Here is a 19,420-nt window from a genome sequence, read left to right as displayed (position 1 = left end):
ATTAAAATTATTAATATTAGTACCGTACTGTATTTTTTTTCATCGTTTTTATAAGACCCTTAATTTTTTGTTCTCTTAATAGTGCAACTAATTTTGCATATAGCAAAGTAGGCAGAGGGAACCTAAAATTCTTATTGAGCAATAAGCAGCTTAAAATCCATCAAGAATATTTGAACAACAAGAATTCGAGAATAAAAGAAAAATAAAAACCTCCGCTTCAGTCCGTGACTTTAATAAAATGTTTACATAATTCGGATATATTTATATAATCATATAAATACATACATAATATATCTATATTATAATAAAAATTAGTGCATCAACAAACAATAAGAAGTTAACTATACTGAAAATTACAAAATTTAACATACCTACCAACACTTTACACTTACAAGAGTAACACTAAAAATATTTGTGAACGTTGAACTTTGGCCATATTACTATAAAACGTAAGTTATTTACAATTCTAGATAGAAAGTTACATATAAATAAAAAACCATCCGCCAAAAATGTGAAAATTTCAACTGTGTCACGGTTCGTGAGGTACAGCTTGATGACAGACGGATAGACAGACAGCAGCCTTAGTAATAAGTGACACTTTATTTCAAAAATAAATATTTTTTTAAATTACAATTCTAAATGAAAAAAATAAGTTGTTTTTAGCTATACACGGGTTCCGCATATTATAATACAGCAGGGTATACAGAGGGAACCTAGTGAACCATTTGGCTTCCACGTATCGCACAATTTTTTGAGATATGAACGACGGAACTAGAACTTAATAGATATTTATTAGAAACTTTTTCCATCTAGACGAATTTACTTACTATACATAACCAAAAAATAAATTTTCACAATTAACAAAACTAACCAATTCTAACAATTATGTCAATATATATTACTTAATTTTACATTTATTTATAAAATTAGGTCGATAATTTTATTAGTTAAATTTTAAGAAACGATCTATTTAGATTATCTTTTATTTTATATTTATATAATAAACTTATATTACAATCAGTTTTTATGATCTAGTACAAAGAGTTACGTTTAATTGTTATACTGTATTCCGAAAAGGATTCAAAATTAACGCAAGATTTGAATTTGTCGCTATTTGGACAGTTAGTGTTAACAAACCGAATCCTAACAATCTCGCACTGAATCTATCATTTCAAGTAATATTTTATACAGTACTTCAAGGAAAAACAAACAATATACTGTACGAAATACAATACAATAAACAATGATTTCAATAACATTAATTATCTCAAAATTATTAATCCTTAATATATGATTCTTAAAAATAAATAAATTATTAAATATGTTGTGCGTATCACTAAGTCATGTAAACGATAGAATTTAACAGTGCATCCGAACTAAGACAAATCTACATAAAGTCTAATTGACTAAAGACCTCAGTTACACAATTACCTAAAAGAGAAAAAGAGAAACTACTTATCATTCCAAAGATTCCACAAGAAGAAAATAAAAGAGAAAAAGGAAAAACGAAAACGATCTAGAAATGACCTTATAATGGTTATAGGCAGGTCTAGCAGGTCAAAACTAAAGTGAGACCTGTCGTGGAGCCGGGCCACAAGCGTCCACCATAAACTATGTAAGCTTATCGTCGCACATAGCAAGGTAAATACAGAATATATAATGTTAAGACACTCCATTTTCCAAATCCTGCCCAATTCATGGAGACATTCGCGTATTGAGTGATGGAACCCGCAACGTCACGCCTTGTCTACCAACGGAGAAATAAAAATAATTGAAATATAATCCTCCGTATGGGGATCTAACCACCGACGCACCACGACGACCATTAGAGTGTATAGAAACATTTACAACCATTTATTTACTCGTACACTGACAGCCAGTACAGATTACAATATTTTACATAGTTTTAATAAACAAATAATATTAATAACTAAATCTATTAGTTTTAAACATAATTGTATCTAAATATCAACAGTCTCCACTTATGAACATATTCAGATTAAAAATTAATCTATCTATAGAAATATCACTTTGTACCTAATCTCGAACACAACACTTTAGTTATTTGTCAAAATAGTATTAAAATAATCGAAAAAGTCATTAGAAGGCCGGCGAAACTAGCGCGGCCTTGCGAGGCCTATGTTTTCTTCGCCTGTTGAGGTCTTCTCAACAGGTGGAGGGGATCCCTCCTGTACCTGGCGTAGAGCTCTCTTTTAAACGTTTCAAAGTGTTTCCGGTTCTTTTCGTTTTGTTTCTCCCGCCATAGAGGTCGGGTGCGACGTGCTTGCAGGCCCCAGTGTATTGTGAAAATCGGTGACAGTACCTTGAATTGGTACCCGATGAGGAACATCTCGTATACCTACAAATATAGAAAACATGTCATCATCTCTGTTTTCTTTTCTTTAGTATCTGACGTGTTGAGTGTATGTACTCAATGTTGTGCCTTGTTTTCCAGAGCGAAGATATTTTTTTTGTTACCTTCACGCTGTATCCCGCACATAGCAGGGTAAATGTAAATATTAAACATTTCATTTCCCCGAATGGGAATCAAAGTGACTATCGTTGCATTTACGTCGGGTTCTGTACCATTATTTAAAGAAACTGTAAAAAAATCTCGTTAACTGTATAGGAGCCCCTTTAAATATTTATTTTATTATGTGTTTTACTATAGCTATATTATATTTTTACCAAAAAGTATAAAATAGTCAATATAACAGTAAATAAAACATATTTTTCAAAGCTTATACAATTTCAAAACTGAAAACCTCCATGAGTAGTATCAGTCTAAAAGCTTATAAAGACATATAAAAGACATAAAAAAAATACGTAAAAACATTCATTTTAATAGTACTTTTAACTAAAAAAAATCGTATAGAACTTAATCTTTCAGCGAAATCCGTTTTAAAGTGAACGCATCGTGTTTCAGGAAATGTAGCATTTGTAAGCTCAAAAGAGCTTGTAAATGGGTACTTGAACAAAACACGTATTGTAGCTTTTGACTATTCAAAGAGGTTGTTTGGAAAATTTCGCTTTAACACAAACGTATGTAGATTTTAGAGGTATATTTTCGTAATTGGAATAACGATGTGATGGAGGTGAAGTGTTCACGAGTGTTGCCAATTATAGTTTGAGTCCAAGGTAGATTATTGGTTTAAATCGCATAGCAGGGTAGACAAAGGATAATCTAGTGTTAAAACACTCCGTTCCCCATCGCCCCATAAAATGTAGGGGATTTTTTTTTTTCCCACATTTTATGGGATAACTTTTTTTGCTTCGCGCTGTATTACGCATTAAGAAGGTAAGGCAGAGAGAACCTAGTGTTAAGACACTCCAATCCTCATTTTCCGCCGAATTCTGGAGATATTCCGCCTCCTTGATATTCCTCAACGCCACGCTTTGTTTCGACACAGAGCGAAGAAATGAAAATATTAGAAATTTTTTCTTCGAGTAGGATTCGAACCCACAACCTGTATCGTTTACAGTCACAGTTTGAGCCTGGCCGACTAGCTGATTATTATTTTTACAAATTATGCTTGACATTAAAGCATTATTAGATATAGTTTTTGTATATTATCTATGAAACCTGTAATAATCTGAAAAAAAAACCAGTTCATTACAAAGAATCGGTTCAAAGAAAACAACAGTGTTACGTAAACTTATTTTTATATTGAACACAACCAATAAACAGAACATGAGCAGAAATATTTCTTCTTTATTTATATCACAGATAGTTGGAATGCATTTTCAATCTTCTCCCTCTGATATAGAGTTCTGTTTACATTGTTTCTTGATAGTCAACATGTTTTTTCAACATCACCTAATAGCACCATTTCTATTAATTTGAGGACTCGCGACTATTTTTTTATGTTGTATAAATTATTATCAAAACAAGAGGATTGGAGGATTACAAAATTATAAAAAAGGTATAAAAATACTTAAAATTACTTATTTCATATATAGATTTTTCAAACGCCTGTAGTTTGTGTGACCCAGTCTCTTAGATTTGCTATGTTGCTGAAGACCGTCGGCGATAATGGCAAGGCGCATCCTCTAGCAAATGACACTATTCCAAATGCTGTACCTCTGAACACTGCTGGTCCTCCAGAATCACCCTTGAAAACAAGTCAATTATAATACTTCTTTAATTACGGTGTTATATCAATTATATTGTTAGTAAAAGGTAAGAAAGTAAAAATCCGGACCACGAAAGAAACAAAGATAGCTAGGAGAAAGAATTTATTTTACCTGACAAGATGAAACTCCCCCAATAAGGAAATGTCCACCACAGAACATATTAGACGTGAGTGATTCTCCATATGACAGTCTGCATAACCAGTGAGGTACCACCGGAACATTCGCTTCCATCATGTTCCTAGGTATCCTTCGACCTCCCGGCTAGAAATGGAGGCAGGATGAGCATATACAAGTAATATAGAGTGATATGTTTGACAGATAATTATGATAAAACTTTATTAAATCTATATTAATTAAATATTTGTATTGTTGTAAGTTTCATAAATATTAAGATTTTGTTACATATCTGTAACAATGACGTAATGTTTTTAGTATTTAGAACATTACTAAAAACTTATTAATTTTCAGTTATGTTTGAATTTATTGTAACTTCCTTTTTATTTAATAAAAGCACATTAATTGCTATGTCTGAAATCTCTACCTGTTTACTATTGGTAATATTTAATTGTTTTAAAATACAACAAAATTAATAAAATACTGACAGCAGTTAGTCCCCATCCTGTCACCGTCAGTCGAACAAGTGGAACTGCCTGTCGAGGATTGGGCAGCCTGATGGGCTGTATAGCAGGTCCAAACACAAGGGGCTGGGCGAGCCTTAATGCAGCAATATCATGATCGAACTGCGGCTGTCCGTACATGGGGTGAATGGTAACTGCAGACACCCTGACGATACGCCCGCCTGAGTCCCGTCGAGTACTGCCCACTCTTAAGCGAACAGCTCCTGGTGCTATGCTGTATAAGTTTATGGCTTATATTTATTATTAAATATTTTATAATTAACGATAAATATAGTGGTAATGCTTCACTCACGATGGAAACCGGGCTTTAGCATCACTAAAGTGACTAGGGTTAAGTATACAGCACAATAAGAAGCTATAGGTGTATTATATACATGCATAAACAAAGTTTTATGTATCCTATATCTTATAAAACAAAGTCGCTTTTTGTGTCTGTCTGAACTTTCTAACTCTTCTTCTTCTAAACCACCCAACGGATTTGGATGCGGTTTTCACCATTAGGTCGAGTGTTTCTCAGGGAAGGTTTATATATAGTTTATTATTTGTACATTCTTATGTAAATTAACATAAATACTATAAATGTATATAAAGTCCTACCCGCTGAGACACTTTGGCGCATGCGCTGCTTTAATGGTAAATACTACATGAAAAAAATGTACTGGAGTATTGTTCCTCTTAATAAGACCTACAAAAAAGTCCGCGATGGCATATTCGTATCTTTTAAGAATAACGTGTAGTGATCATATTTCTGTCTAAAAATAGTAATTTCAATATATTTTTTATTGTGAGGGATATTTCTCCATAATGGTATTAATCCTTATCCTTTAAAATACTTTATTAAATTTCTACGTTAAACGAAGATAAAATTTGCTTTTTAAACTATTTCGAAATTGCGAATAGTTTTAGAGAAAAACGCATTTAATTATTGACACATCACGCCGTTCACACATCAACAGTATCGAGTCAACTTTCACTTATCCCTTACTCTCAGCATATAAATAAGTATATTAGTTGGCCATTTAATGTAGATTAAAACTGTCTTTTCTGTTTTTCATTTTAATAAGTACTTTAGAAGTTGTTACAATATCAAAAAATCCTTGCTGCGAAACGCGCCTCGCGACGTTATGCTTATACAAACGAGTCCGCCGCGCCCGCCTGCCTTACACGCATCGGTGGGTCAGTGGTAGAATGCTCGCCTGCCACGCGGGCAGCCCGGGTTCAATTCCCGGCCGATGCATTCTATTTAATTTTCGTCACAGACAGCCACGTAGTGCTTGCTTTTCATCAGGGACAGAATACCCTCTTCAGCATAAACCACAAGCTCGAAAAAAAAAACCCGCCTGCCTTTATAGCAACGAAGATTTAGATGCGTTTGCACGTATTGGATAATTCGAGTTGAATGTATTATTTAATGTCTATTTAATGTAATGCATTAGGGTTTAATTAATTTTCACATTATCTTAAGTGCTTTGCAAACATACATTATATGAATAATCCAGTAGCAAAAGCGGGCGAAGCCGCAAGAGGGTCGCTAGTAAGGTATAAACTTCGAACCTGCGCAGGGTAAGCAATTTTAATGTCGTAAAAGTTCCTTTACCATGAAATTTATTTTACATTCTGAGAGCTTGAGATATCTTTCCGTATATACTATCTTATGTTACAATACTATTTATTATGTACAAGTTTTACTTTTTTTTTTTATTTTTTGTTATTTTCATTACTTATTGATATATTTTTATAAAAAATATAAAAAACCTGAAAGAAAGATTTGGCCCTACAACTGGCACTCCCCTAAATATTTGAGTAATTATTTCCTTGCATCATAAAAAACTTACTTTTGTACACAATGCGCGGCCGTGAGCACATAGTCCCTGCTGATAATAAAACCACCACAAAAGGAATTCCCATTCAGCACCATAGATACTTGATAGGGGTGTCGTGTCACAGAACTGGGTCTACCTCCAATGATCTGACCGCTGAGTTCCGGACAAGCGGCCTGAAGCTCAACTTCCTCGAGTTCATTGTCAGACACTTCATTCTCCACTTGTGGTGCCTCCTGGGGATCTAAAATTAGCAGTCTTGAAATTTGAATAATTGTATTAATTGTAAATTAAAAGGAAATAGATTGTAAATTAAAAGGAAACAATATATTGGAAAATTAATTAATCTTAGTAATTAATAAATAATTCAAGAAGAATAGAAATATTTTCTCAATTTTAACTAAAATATTGAAATATTCCTATTAATTCTACATACAAATATAGTAAAAATAACTATAGACATATAAGTTAAAAATATAGTTCAAACAGTACTTACCAACTTTAGAAATACAACACAGTAGTAGCCAAAGTAGAAACCTAGCCATTGCGGAGCCGCAGCAACTATCAATCAAATGGTAGCTGGAGTGCGCTTACGAGATTTTCTTGCAAAATATTTAGACGCAATCGATAATTTCTCACGGTAACTCCGAGCCACGGTCACGACCTTGCCGTTGTTTTTTTTTTCAGCTTCACGCTTATCCCGCATATAACTCTTAACCCGCTCTTAACCCGCTTTATCCCGACAAGGCGGTGTGTGCGATTCGCATTTTTTGTCCATTTTCAAGAGATATATTACGAGCGTAGAAATATAGCTACACGTATTGCCAAGTCATATTTTAACTTAGAATTATATTAATTAGGTCGATTGTCAGTCACGGTGTCGACATTTTTTTTATATCGAACAAATGAACGAATTTTTTTTTTGGTATCAGATAATCCACACTCGAGGAATTTTTTATGAAATATTTATTTAAATTTAAATTTTCATTTCTTTGCTCTGGTGTCGATGTAAAGCGCTATAAGGCTCTGAGTTCCACCACTCAACACGTAATGTCTTCAGAATCAAAAAAGTTCCCTCTGCCTACCCTGCTGTGTGAGGGATACAGCGTGAAGCTGATAAAATAATGTTATATGGTATCTTTTTCCATTTTTTTCTCATTATTTAATTTTAAATGGTAGCAATTATATGAATCCGTGCATGAAACAAACACAACCGTAATGAAAAATGTCTAAAAATATATCACTATGAAGAATTATAACATTTTTGTAACTAAAAATATATATTTACACAACTTTCGAATCGCTTTCTTCACACAAATGGAGCCGCGTGCAAAATATACTGTACATCAGATGTTTTATGACCAATTAAAACTTTAGTGTTTAACATCCCCAATTTACCTTTAAAATTGACGTCACATTTCATTAATGTTTTATCTATTTTTAGCTTCAAGCTGTATCCCGCATATGACAGGGTAGGCAGAGGGAACATGGGAACCTAGTAGGAAGTGAAGAATGGAAGTATGTTAATGAGAATGAAGACTTAACACTAGCACGCATTGTCTCAAAAATTGGATGAAAATAGAGTAAATAAGTAAGAAAGTTATTTATGGTTAAATGGTGCCCTGCGCTTGCAGGATACAGCATGAAGTTAAAGAATATATTATTTATTATTTTACATTATAAAAGTATTATTCTTTATTCTTAATTAATATCGTTAAGACTCGAAAGCTTTCAAAACGTAAATAACTAACAAGAACATTACAAAAAGACCGACAAAAAAGACGGCAGCTACCAATTAGAAATATCATTAAAAAATACAAAAAAAAAAGATGGTCATCGTCGCTTTCCCTTCATTGTAATTATGTGAGATATTTCAAATAATCCTGATAAAATTTTTGAAATGGTGAAAAAATTTCAATTAACTTAGTTAGTTATGAAAAGGAAAACTTCCAATCGGTATTAACAAGTGAAAAATTCAAAGGTTCCTCGGTTGTTATACCCTCGCGACAGACAGATTGGCACAGTATCGTTCGTTTTTTCTATTATTTTTAGTATCCGTCTTCCGTTCGGTGGAAGTTTAAAAATAATTATATCGCTTGCAACATTCCACTGTAACGACGTTTTTTGGATAGCTCATAGCTAAAAGAATCTGTTTTAATAAATAACAAATATTTTCCAGAAGAAATGGCATTTATATTAATAAGTTTTAATTGTGTTTTATATAACCGTCGTAAGGTTATGAATGTCCACATAAAAAATATATAGTTAAAAAAATACACGAAGTGATAAAAGTGATAGAATGTGCTCGGAGCTTACCTACAGGTCCTTAGGACCTTAGGACCTTACAGGTCCTATAATATTGTATTATCATTTAAGCCTTCAGGAGGATAATATCATTACAAGTGGCTCAAATACAGTTCTTATATTTAATTAAATTTGAACTAATATATTTTTTATAGGCTTTTTGGCTTTACATGAGACTTATAAGTCTATAGATGGATAGGCAGGGGAAACCTATTCCTATACGGGAAAAAAGAAGATATTTTCAAGGTGTTCCCAAATCAGCTGTTCAGATAGAAATCAAACAAGAAAAAGGCGTATCGACAAATAAAATTGCCGACTAATTGTCCTTCACCCGCCACCGGCCCGTGACCAACCAGCTATAGAAAAGAACATCGTGACGCTTGTCTTGTTGACATAATTCTTTATAATAACCGATTAAGCAATGTGGTAGCGGGTTCATATTTTGTTTTAAAAAAAAAAATAATTGAATTGAGAATCTTCTTTTACAGAAATCGGTTGAACAAGGAAAATGGGAAAAGTAACTGAGGCCATTTTTAAGTTCCTACCCTAGGAAGGAACCTAGTTTAAGACAATCCGTTCCCCCCTTTTCATTCAATTCCGGAGCCATTGCGTGACGAGTGGTGGAACTTAACACCGCGCTTTGTTTTTGGACTAGAACGAGAAAGTGAAAATAATTTGTTTCCCCTGTTGGAGTCGAACTCACAACCGTCACGCTTACAGTGTTGCTACGCCACTGCGCCCATGAACCCAAACAATCATTTTATTTTTTATTTTTCAGTTCTGTTTAATTCTTTAACTATAGTATTTCGATATTGATTTTCGATTCTGTAATAAGAATTATATTCATCTAAAATTTAAATAGTTGAAAATTAAATAGTTCACAATCTAATTATTATAACAATTCAATAAAGAAATGTTATTAAACAATCAATTGTATAGTGTTGCTTTAAGTTTTCAATATCTCTTTACCAATATTATAAAGCCGTAGAGTTTGTTTGATTAAACGAACAAATCTCAGAAACCACTGGTTCAAATTAAAAAATATATATTTTTGATGGATATTCCATTATCGAAGAAAACAGTAGGAGCATCACGTTAATCATCGATGTAACATCGATCAGAGTTACTTTGGGCCCCAGTAATATATTATATGTACTTTTTTAGGCACATAGGAGAGTAGGCAGAAGCAAAAAAAAGGGCCTTAGTGTTAAAACACTTCGTTCCTCACTCTCCGTCCAATTCTTGATGCATTACGTGTTGGGTGGCGAACTCATCGCTCGGCTTTGTCTTCTTATAAATATGACTTTTATTTCAACCCACAATCATCGTATTGAAACCAGCGTATTATTGCTCCTTGTTTTACATATTTTAAAAAAAAAAGCCTTAAAAATAGGTACATTTTAGATCTATTTACAATAAAACCACGTTGATATAAGAAAACGCGTCGCCACGGCCGGAATACCAGATCACATTTCACGCGGCGACCATAGTTATTTCTGGTATCGTATAAATATCAGGTACACGGTATGGAGGAGCGAAGTCGCGTGGATTTACACTGAATAATAAATGTATGGAAGTTTGAACTAATATATACCTATTTGTTAAGGTGGGTAAGGATGATGGGACGTGACGAATATCAATTATTGTTACCTTAATGGTAGAGCAGTGAGAATGCGTCTGATTCTCCAATGGATGTGGGTTCGATCCCCACTTAGGGCATAAATTATTTTCATTTTTCCAATTCCGTTTAAAATTCGGGAAAAAGTGAAGAACTTAACTAGAAAATATTAACACGAAGATATAGCGATAATAGAATAGCATTAATAGCAAGAGTCTTTCTTATTTACATGTCTTAAATACACAACAACTGTGTTTTTTTAGTTTTTCTCCATTAAAAGAAATAATTGGAAGCTAAAAAAAACTATAAAGAGTGATAAAGCTATAAATCTATATATATATAAAATCGAAAGGTCACTCACTCATCACGAAATCTCAGAAACTACATGTGCTAGGAATCTCAAATTTTGCATATGAGTTACTTATAGGACGTAGGTGCTCGCTAAGACGGGAATTTGCAATATTCGACTCCTAAGGGGTTGTTTTTGGGGTCGAAAGTTTGTATGAAACTTCGTTACTACAAATGGTAGGAGTCTCAAATTTTGCATAGACGTCACTAAGACGTAGTCATGGAAATAGAAATTAATAATAACATAGTTCACGCGGGTGAAACCGCGAGTGGACCGCTAGTATTTAATATATAGTGTTTACAATTACAAAATGAACAGTATTTAAAATTGAAAATTTAAAATTCGTCCAAAATAAACGACAATCGGACAACAGTGTGTGTTTTGTCATCACTGACATCTGTCCAGGAAGAGTTATGGGGTAATTTTAAACGGCTACTGTGAGCTTTTTAACTTTAAAAGGCAGTTTAATGAATGTGAACAAATGATAATGGAAAAAAGGAAATGTATGATCGTAAACACGTGTCAGTATTCACTATTTATGCCCATTTATTGTATAATAAGTAAAGTTTTGTAAGAATATTCCTACCGAGATACTAGAAATAAATGATAAATAAGAATGAACGTAAAGCGCGGCGTTCAGTTCTGCCACTCAACACGCAATACCTCCAGAGTTCAGCAGTGGTCGGAGTGTCTTAACACTTCCTTCTGCCTTCCCTGCTGTGTGCAGGATACAGCGTGTAGCTTATATCGGTCATAATCAACAGAATACGTTCAATTATGACACGTTACACGGTGACAGATGAGCTGCCAGCCGTCGCTCTTGGCTCGAGTCCACCGAGAGTATGTACCAGTGTTGTAAGACGCATCAGATACTGTTGTTTGTTTTCATCACACAGTCATTCCTATCATCGCATACCATTGAATTTAGGTGCCTTAAAATATTTATCTTTCTTTTCTTTTACCTTCTGTATAGCGTAAGTCGGCTGAGTAAATCTATTTATGCATATTTTCAAATCATTCGTTTTTTAAACGGTTTTTTCATATTGTAGTCAATCTTTTAAAACATCGCTTATTTAATGACAAAAGTTCGTCATTGCAAAGCGGGAAAATACTTATAATTTAAAAAATGGAAGACCATGATACGACCATCGAACGCAGGTTCATATACAAATTTAAAATGGATATAAATATAATCAACTAAATGAATGTATAATATGCTTTCAATAGCATATCTCGACTTTACTCGTAAATTAGTGAAGTTACATAAAAATTACTATCTTCTTACAAAAATTAGAACCGAATACGAGTTAAGAGCCAAAGGAAGAACCCATACATTTTATTGTCAATCTTTGCAAACTATAAAACACAGGCAGAACTCCTAGAATCAAGCAGAAATTATCGGTATTGGAAAATTTTAATTTGTCGTTTTCGGTACAATTTATGCGCGAAGGACGTCGAAATGAAAGTCATTAATCCCATCGAAATTCAATATGTGGCGCCATCTATAAATTTCAACGTAAGCAATTACTTGTCGTGTGGAACAAAAAGTTTATTTATTACTCAGATATGCTATCGTTCTTCTATAGGTAGGTAATTGGGTTGTAAATTACATTATTATGTGAATTTAAATTTATAACTAATATTTCGAGACAGTTTCACGGTTGCTGCTCTGGTTCCCACTTTTTCCGCTTAGCAGGGGAAGGGAAAGGGAACCTATTGTTAAGTTTCGTTTTCTTTTGTACAATTTTCAGGATATTTAATATTGAGTAGCGGAACGGACGCTAACGCTTTTTTTTAGTTTCCCACAGTATCCCGCACATAACAACTTGGGAACCTAATGTTTAGATACTCTGTTCCCATTAAGACACTTTCGTGACGTTCGTGTCGAGTTGCGTTTCGGCGGGTTCGATTCCCACTCGATATTTTCATTTTCTCAAGTGTTGAGTGGGAACGGAAGCGTCCTAATAGGAAACGATGTATTTTAAAACTAGGTAACCAGGTTCCCTCTACCCCCACCATGTGTGGGATACAGTGTCTAAGGATTGAACCCCGAGTTATCGTGTGCAGTCAACTTAAAATTTAATGTCGAGAATTCCGAGTTATATTCCAAAGATATACTTCTAAATTGCCCGAAAATATTCTTATTTTACGATTAAATATTTTTACGATAAATATACGTTTCGGTACCCACGTAAATAGCTTCATGAACGTACTTTTAATAAAAATCCAAGGTTGAGCTATAAATTAAATTACGTGAATGAGTTCAAATTCTAGATTTTATACTGAAAAGACATAATAAAAAGTTTTTATAGCTAATCATGAATAGGAGGTCCAACGAATATGCTACCGAAAGCTGATCGTAGTAACTTCGATTCCTATACAGCACAAACATTCGTGCCTAATATTTGGTTTCTTTATTTTAACTTATTTATTTTCTTATGTTGTTTCAAAATTCCAGTTGAGTACTAGTCATTTCTCCAATATCACGTTGTATAGAGAACACATAAAGAGGATTGTATATTAAAAAAGAGAGAGAGAGAGAGTTGCACAATAAGAGCATGTATGTCAAACAGAAGCCATCGTGGTGCAATGTCACAAGCATGTGACTGTAAATACGACGGCATTCACGAGTGGCATTTCCATTCTTCTTCTTCTTCCTGGCATTAATTCCGGCTATTGTCAGGGTCTGTCTTCCTTCAGTGGCACCTCTATTATCAAGTTATAATTAAAAATATTTATAATAAAAAATTACCAAGTCAATATACCCATATTGTAGGTATAATATATTGTATACAAACAACTTTACAGTTCTGGCAAAGAACCTCTGGCCCGAAATCTGTTGTAATAACTCAGCGCTTACGTCACGAGTCACGACGCACTGATGCAGCCAAATCGGATGTTTAAATGATTGTATTGATTATTTTATGTCCGTGTTTACTATGAAATATGTACATATATTATGTATTTTTATATATTATTTCACTTTATTTTATTCATATCCGAATGTATACGCAATGATTGTGGGTTCGATCCCCACTCTGGAGAATGTTGCGATTAGTATTTATTCATATTTTCATTTCTTCGCTTTAGCACCAATGCAAATCCGGAATTGAGTTCCACCACGCAATGCCTCGAAAAAATAGGTGGATAGTGGAGAACGTAGTGTCTGAACACTACATACAACATGAACAATACAACGTGAAGCTAAATTATAACTCTATTCAAAAGTAATGAAAAACTAAGTGAAGCATCTCTCTGCCAACTATGCAAATAGCAGGAGATAAATAAACAACACTATTTCTAACTAAAAATCATATAAAATATTTACTAAGAAAAAATGTACCAAAATAAAAACATAGGTTCATTGAATTTTTTATAGGTTTATAATCTGTTTTTTTTTTTTTTAAAGAAATTTGAAGACTATTGTCAACCGCCTTACCTATTTCCATCCCATTACACAAATGACGAGCGTCAGCATCTCGTTTACGAGATTTTTCGACAATAATAATAACTTTTACAGCCGAAATTATGTCAAGTTTGAAACAGTCTGTTTGTTTTAGCTTTTCCTTAATTTTATCTGTATCCCCGCTTATAGCAGGTAAGGCAAGAGTTAATATCTAAGAGAACCTGGTATTAATACATTCAGATCCCCATTTTCCTCCGAATTCTGGAAGCATTGCCTATTGAATGGCGGAGCTCAACGCCGTGTTTTGCTTCGTTACTAGAGTGAGGAAATGAAAATATTTCTTTCTGCCGAGTGAGAATCGAATCGAACCGTCGCGTTTTACAATCAGAGGTTGCCCCACTGCGCCATGATGTCTATATATTTCATATATATTTCATATTGTATATTTTTCATGAATAATTAAATAATAAACTGGATACCTATTTAAGTTATCCAAAATAACGATAGAAATACTAACCGCGTTCCGCTCAAGAATGCTTCGGGTCACACGCGTGATCCAGAAAATAAAAGTTATTTGTTCTACTTAATACTTATATGTAGGTATGTATACGAGTATATTATTGCTTATTATTATTTTATTATTTACTAATTGTTTTCCGTATATCCGTCTTTATGCTTCGACATAAAGACGTAAAATGAAAAATCCCGATTTTTCTCTATCCTGTAGGAATTGCGAGAAATCCTCTCTTATTGCTCCCCTACACTCCCTAACCTTGAACTTTCTAAGTCCAGTAGTATCGTCCGTGCGTTATTTGTCTAGTATCTACCTATAATAAATAAGAACTATTTTATAATAACTTGCAGAATGAGGCGGGTCAAAGATTCGAATCCCGAAAGATGTTCCTTAAATCTAAAATAGTAGTTAAATTCTTCTCTAGACATTTCATCGTGAACAATGTTAGAAGTCGGCTAGTGCGGACTAAAGTTAGAATATTTCAGTAACATTCGAACGTGGCCGAGCTGGCGTCGCGCCAATTCAGTATTTAATCATTTCATTAGAAACAAGTATATATTTATATAACAACCGTTGTTTAATAAATAAAACAGATAATTAAGAAGAAGAAATATAATGTATTCCAAGTGTTTGAAATTTTAAAATATTTTTATAAGATTTTTAAGCTAGACGCAAGTGTCAAAACACTCCTTTCCCTATTTTCTTCGCCTTCGCCGAAAACTTTGAACTGAAAATTCGCCATTAACTACGCGGTGCCCTGAATACCACATATTGAACTCCTGAACAGCCTGAACTCAACGCCGCTGTTTGCCTTTTCAGAGCACTTAAAAGTAAAGGCGTCGTGGCGCGGGTGCCCAAGGATGTGTGACTGTAACGCGACAGGTTGTGGGTTCGATTCTCACTCAAGGAAATAAAATATTTAATATTTTCAGTTCCTCACTCTTGCAACGAGATTGGCCTCTAGTATTTTATAATTAAATATACATTACATTAATAAGAAATGGCTCACCTGGGTATTTCTAGTGAAGCCGTACCCCAAGAACCGCTCATCGTGCGCGGGTACAGTATCTGGGGCAACGTAGAAAGGTTCATATAGCAGTTCAAAGTTTGTCACGTTGTGGCTGATATGTGTATCTAATGTCTCGTTACCTCCGGACGACTCCCATCTGGAAAATGTTTTCATTTAATTTCACAATAACATGGAATAATATTAAATTTGTAATTGTTATTGATTTTAGTTAAACGCTGTATACCGCATATAGCAGGACAGCAGAGCGAACTGGCTGAACTTCACGAGGCTTTTGAGTTTGTGTGTATGCTTACCAAAGCAACGAAATTATATTCGTTCTTCGAAGGGGAACCGACCTCATAACCATTGCATTACAGTCGGACGCTGTAACGGTGCGCCTTGTAACATTATTTTTGATATTAAAAAAACATAAATTTTTAATCGCTCACATAAAAATATCATGAAAACACGACTTGTAAAAAATAAAAATAAAAACTGATGTAGACGCAATGAGATGTCTATTTAAATAATTTTCTATCGTACTAGAGGCCCGCCCGCGGCTTCGCCAGCGAACTACGTTATTATTAATTTCTGTCTCCATGAGCACCTACGTCCTATAAGTGACGTCCATGCAAAATTTGAGACTCCTAGCATTTGTAGTAACGAAATTTCATACAAACTTTCAACCCCAAAAACAACCCCTTAGGAGTCGAATATTGCAAATTCCCGTCTTAGCGAGCACCTACGTCCTATAAGTAACTCCTAAGCAAAATTTCAAATTCCTAGCCCATGTAGTTTCTGAGATTTCGTGATGAATGAGTGACCTTTCGATTTTATATATATAGATAGATAAGTAGGTACACTTTTTAGAAATAAACCTTTTTCATCTTTTGAATTCATAACAAACACAATCGATGTTTGATCAGATGATGAAACATGAAAAATATAATGAAAATACAAATGTCTATTATGTTTACCTTGAAAAATTTGAAGCATACTGGTTATAAATAAACACTTTTCTATGAAACGGTATTGCTAATTTATTTCTCGACAGTCTTAACAACTCCGATTTGTTCGCTGGAAAGTTTGCTACACGCTTGTCCAGTTCGTACGTGGGTACTACATAAGCACACAGCGGACACTTCGGCGCCTTAGCCAAAAAACTATCAAGAGCTTCTGCCATTCCACGTGAAGGAACGATGTCAACATCAACGAGGAAGACGTAAGGCGTATGACAGTTCCTCCTAGCCAAGTTTCTCAAATGGTTTTGTGGATATGGATGCCTTGCCCGCCATGCCACAGTATCTGCGCGCCTCTCTCCCGGGGGTAAAGGGGACACTTCACAATTTTTTGCCCAATTTGGCATATTACCCTGAATGCCAGGTCGATCAGCTGGAGTGGCGGCGTGTAATGCCAGCCTTGAGTACACTTCCGGTTGGCAACGAGACAACCAGGTCGCAAACGCCCGTAAAAGCCTTAACTCATCCCCAGCAACAAACACAGCAACAGATATAGGTCCTGACCAATGAGCCGCTATCCTTAGTAGTTCATGTAATCTTTCTATAGAGCTCTGTGTCGCCAAGCAGACTCGGCGATTGGATGATGCTTCAGCATACATATCACCAACGGTAGCGTAGTCAAACATTCTGTAAGACCTAGAGCTATCCCACCGTCCCAGACGTAGGTCAAGTCTAGCTATGGGATCATCGTCAACTGCCATGACTTGAGCCGTGTCTACGCAGGGCTCGCAGGTAGGCAGCTCAACAGTAGGTGGTGTGCTTCTCATCGTACACGGTGGTGGACTCAACAGCCATAAGTTAGCTGCAGCGTTATACACCACCAAGGCAACGGCCGCAAGGGTCACTATGCTCCACTGACATCGCCATCGCCACTGAAATTTAAAATAATGTTAATTTAATGCTAATGATAATTGAGTCTAAATGTAAACGGAACGGCATTGGGTTCGATTCTAATACGAGGGACTTCCCCGCTCTAGTAACAAAAGAAAACGCGGCATTGATTTTCAACGTTCTTGGAACGTTGAAAACTTTCAAGCAAAAAATAGAGAAAGAAGTGTCTAGGCACTAAGTTCTGATAACATATGTACTATTTAAAGTACCTACTTAATTAAGGGGAACTAACGTAAAGTAAATTGTTATTAGCTATATAACCTAGACTACGTTTGAAGATGCCAGTTCTAAGTGGAGGGGATTCTAATACAAGGTTGATGAAGTAAACAAAACGCATTGCAGGTATCGCCAGTTCTTAACTCAAATATATTATACATGGTGTGCAAAGTTTAAAAATGTAATGGTGCATCTTGAAACATTAAGTGAGCTGTATAACAAATATTTTGAATGTATGTTAGATTTTAGACATAATATTATGTTTTATAAAGGAAAAAAAAAATACTTACAATTTTATCCCGCCGCATCTTTGTTATGGGACGTTGCCAACTAGAGAATCGCATCGTAGTGCTATCTTAGTACTCTCATTATTATTCTTCAAGCATCATCTAGACATACTGACTGAAATAAATACATATTGCATTAACAATTTAGCACATTATAAAAACTAAATATTTTTTATTTAAAAATGTGTAATAAAAAAATATTATAAATAAAAAATAATTTAATATATCGTTATTTATGAATGAAATAATTGAACTTACAAATTTAGTTTTTATTATTGTAGTTGGTATCATGACTTAAATTAATTTTATCGACGTCCGCATATATAGCAACTTCCACTTATTAATAATTTAGCAGAATAATAATATGTTTAAAAAAACACTTGTCGATGTCGATGATAAATGTATAACCTCTTGCTTGTATTTTAATACTTATAAAAGCCTTCACTTTTGTTTTACTTTTCAATTATTAACACGCTTAAAGTAAATCTCAATGTTAGTATTTTAAATGTCTGTATTCCCAATAATATATTATAAATATTGTATGTAGTTAGAAAAAATAATGAAAACACACATTGGGTGGTATTAAAGACATATAAAGCGCATGCGTTAATTTCCGACTTGCGCAGTGAAAGGCTAAAATTGATAAGCTTATCACTTACTACAAATTTACCTTACACACCTATTACTTAAAGGTAGAAAGTCCCAGGTTCATTCTTGCCTAGAAGAAATCATGTAGTACAAAAAAATCGTAACGAAGAGCACTAAGACACGTAAAGATGTATTTACAAGAAAACGGTATATTTTTTAAAATTAAAATTTAGAAATTTTTCAGTACAAGGTATCAGGGTAATAACGAGAAAGAAATGAACTAGTTGTCCGAGGAATGGTTAACATAAAGGTGCTAATTATTATAACGGTGTTTTATTTCAGCAATGCCGGTTCTCGTTATTGTATCGTCGTATACCTATTTCATTGTTATTGCCACAAAATATTCATAAATGAATGAATACGGATTTAAAATTAAAGACTTATTTTCTTCACACTATTTAATATTTACTTAGTAATAATATATTTAACACATAAAAATTTAAAATTTCTTTCAATTTTGTTGTAAAAAGGAGTACTAAAAAGCAATTTCAGCGAGATTTTGTACATATGTGTACATATTATATATCACAAATTATTAGTCTTCTAGCATTTACTAAATACAATTTA

General features: G+C 34.0%; 2 protein-coding genes across 3 annotated transcripts; both read right to left on the bottom strand.

Moving 5' to 3' along the window:
- Nucleotides 1–216: 216 nt before the first annotated feature.
- Nucleotides 217–19,163, bottom strand: LOC146530264 (beta-1,4-glucuronyltransferase 1). 2 transcript variants are annotated; one of them, XM_085200401.1, is made up of 5 exons: nt 18,885–19,163; nt 18,209–18,320; nt 16,770–17,683; nt 15,793–15,949; nt 217–2,359 (listed from the first exon to the last, which is right to left on the bottom strand). In XM_085200401.1, exons 2-5 carry the CDS (start codon nt 18,260–18,262, stop codon nt 2,138–2,140), a joined length of 1,347 nt encoding a protein of 448 aa, XP_085056527.1. In that variant the 5' UTR covers nt 18,263–18,320; nt 18,885–19,163; the 3' UTR covers nt 217–2,137. The 2 variants fall into 2 exon arrangements, with proteins under 2 accessions (XP_085056527.1, XP_085056526.1); XM_085200400.1 differs by lacking the exon at nt 18,885–19,163 and adding an exon at nt 18,464–18,799.
- On the bottom strand, nt 2,246–8,882 carry LOC146530265 (uncharacterized). Its single transcript, XM_085200403.1, has 6 exons — nt 7,089–8,882; nt 6,608–6,836; nt 4,737–4,986; nt 4,246–4,395; nt 3,946–4,112; nt 2,246–2,359 (listed from the first exon to the last, which is right to left on the bottom strand). Exons 1-5 carry the CDS (start codon nt 7,135–7,137, stop codon nt 3,966–3,968), a joined length of 825 nt encoding a protein of 274 aa, XP_085056529.1. The 5' UTR covers nt 7,138–8,882; the 3' UTR covers nt 2,246–2,359; nt 3,946–3,965.
- Nucleotides 19,164–19,420: the final 257 nt, after the last annotated feature.

The sequence above is a fragment of the Heliconius melpomene genome, chromosome 17 (genome assembly GCF_056956725.1).
Source record: "Heliconius melpomene rosina isolate 202511_hmr_F chromosome 17, ASM5695672v1, whole genome shotgun sequence".
NCBI classification, from domain to species: domain Eukaryota; kingdom Metazoa; phylum Arthropoda; class Insecta; order Lepidoptera; family Nymphalidae; genus Heliconius; species Heliconius melpomene.
The sequence above is the reverse complement of the archived record's forward strand: the minus strand, read 5'-3'. Positions and strand labels throughout refer to the sequence as shown.

Coding starts and splice junctions, on each gene's coding strand:
- LOC146530265 (XM_085200403.1), bottom strand. CDS start 7,137: ATGGCTAGGTTTCTACTTTGGCTACTACTGTGTTGTATTTCTAAAGTT. Junction 4,987..6,607: donor GCCGCGCATTGTGTACAAAA/GTAAGTTTTTTA, acceptor AAACTTATACAG/CATAGCACCAGGAGCTGTTC. Junction 4,396..4,736: donor CAGGATGGGGACTAACTGCT/GTCAGTATTTTA, acceptor CTCCATTTCTAG/CCGGGAGGTCGAAGGATACC.
- LOC146530264 (XM_085200401.1), bottom strand. CDS start 18,262: ATGCGATTCTCTAGTTGGCAACGTCCCATAACAAAGATGCGGCGGGAT. Junction 17,684..18,208: donor AGATGCGGCGGGATAAAATT/GTAAGTATTTTT, acceptor TTTAAATTTCAG/TGGCGATGGCGATGTCAGTG. Junction 15,950..16,769: donor TATGCTTCAAATTTTTCAAG/GTAAACATAATA, acceptor AACATTTTCCAG/ATGGGAGTCGTCCGGAGGTA.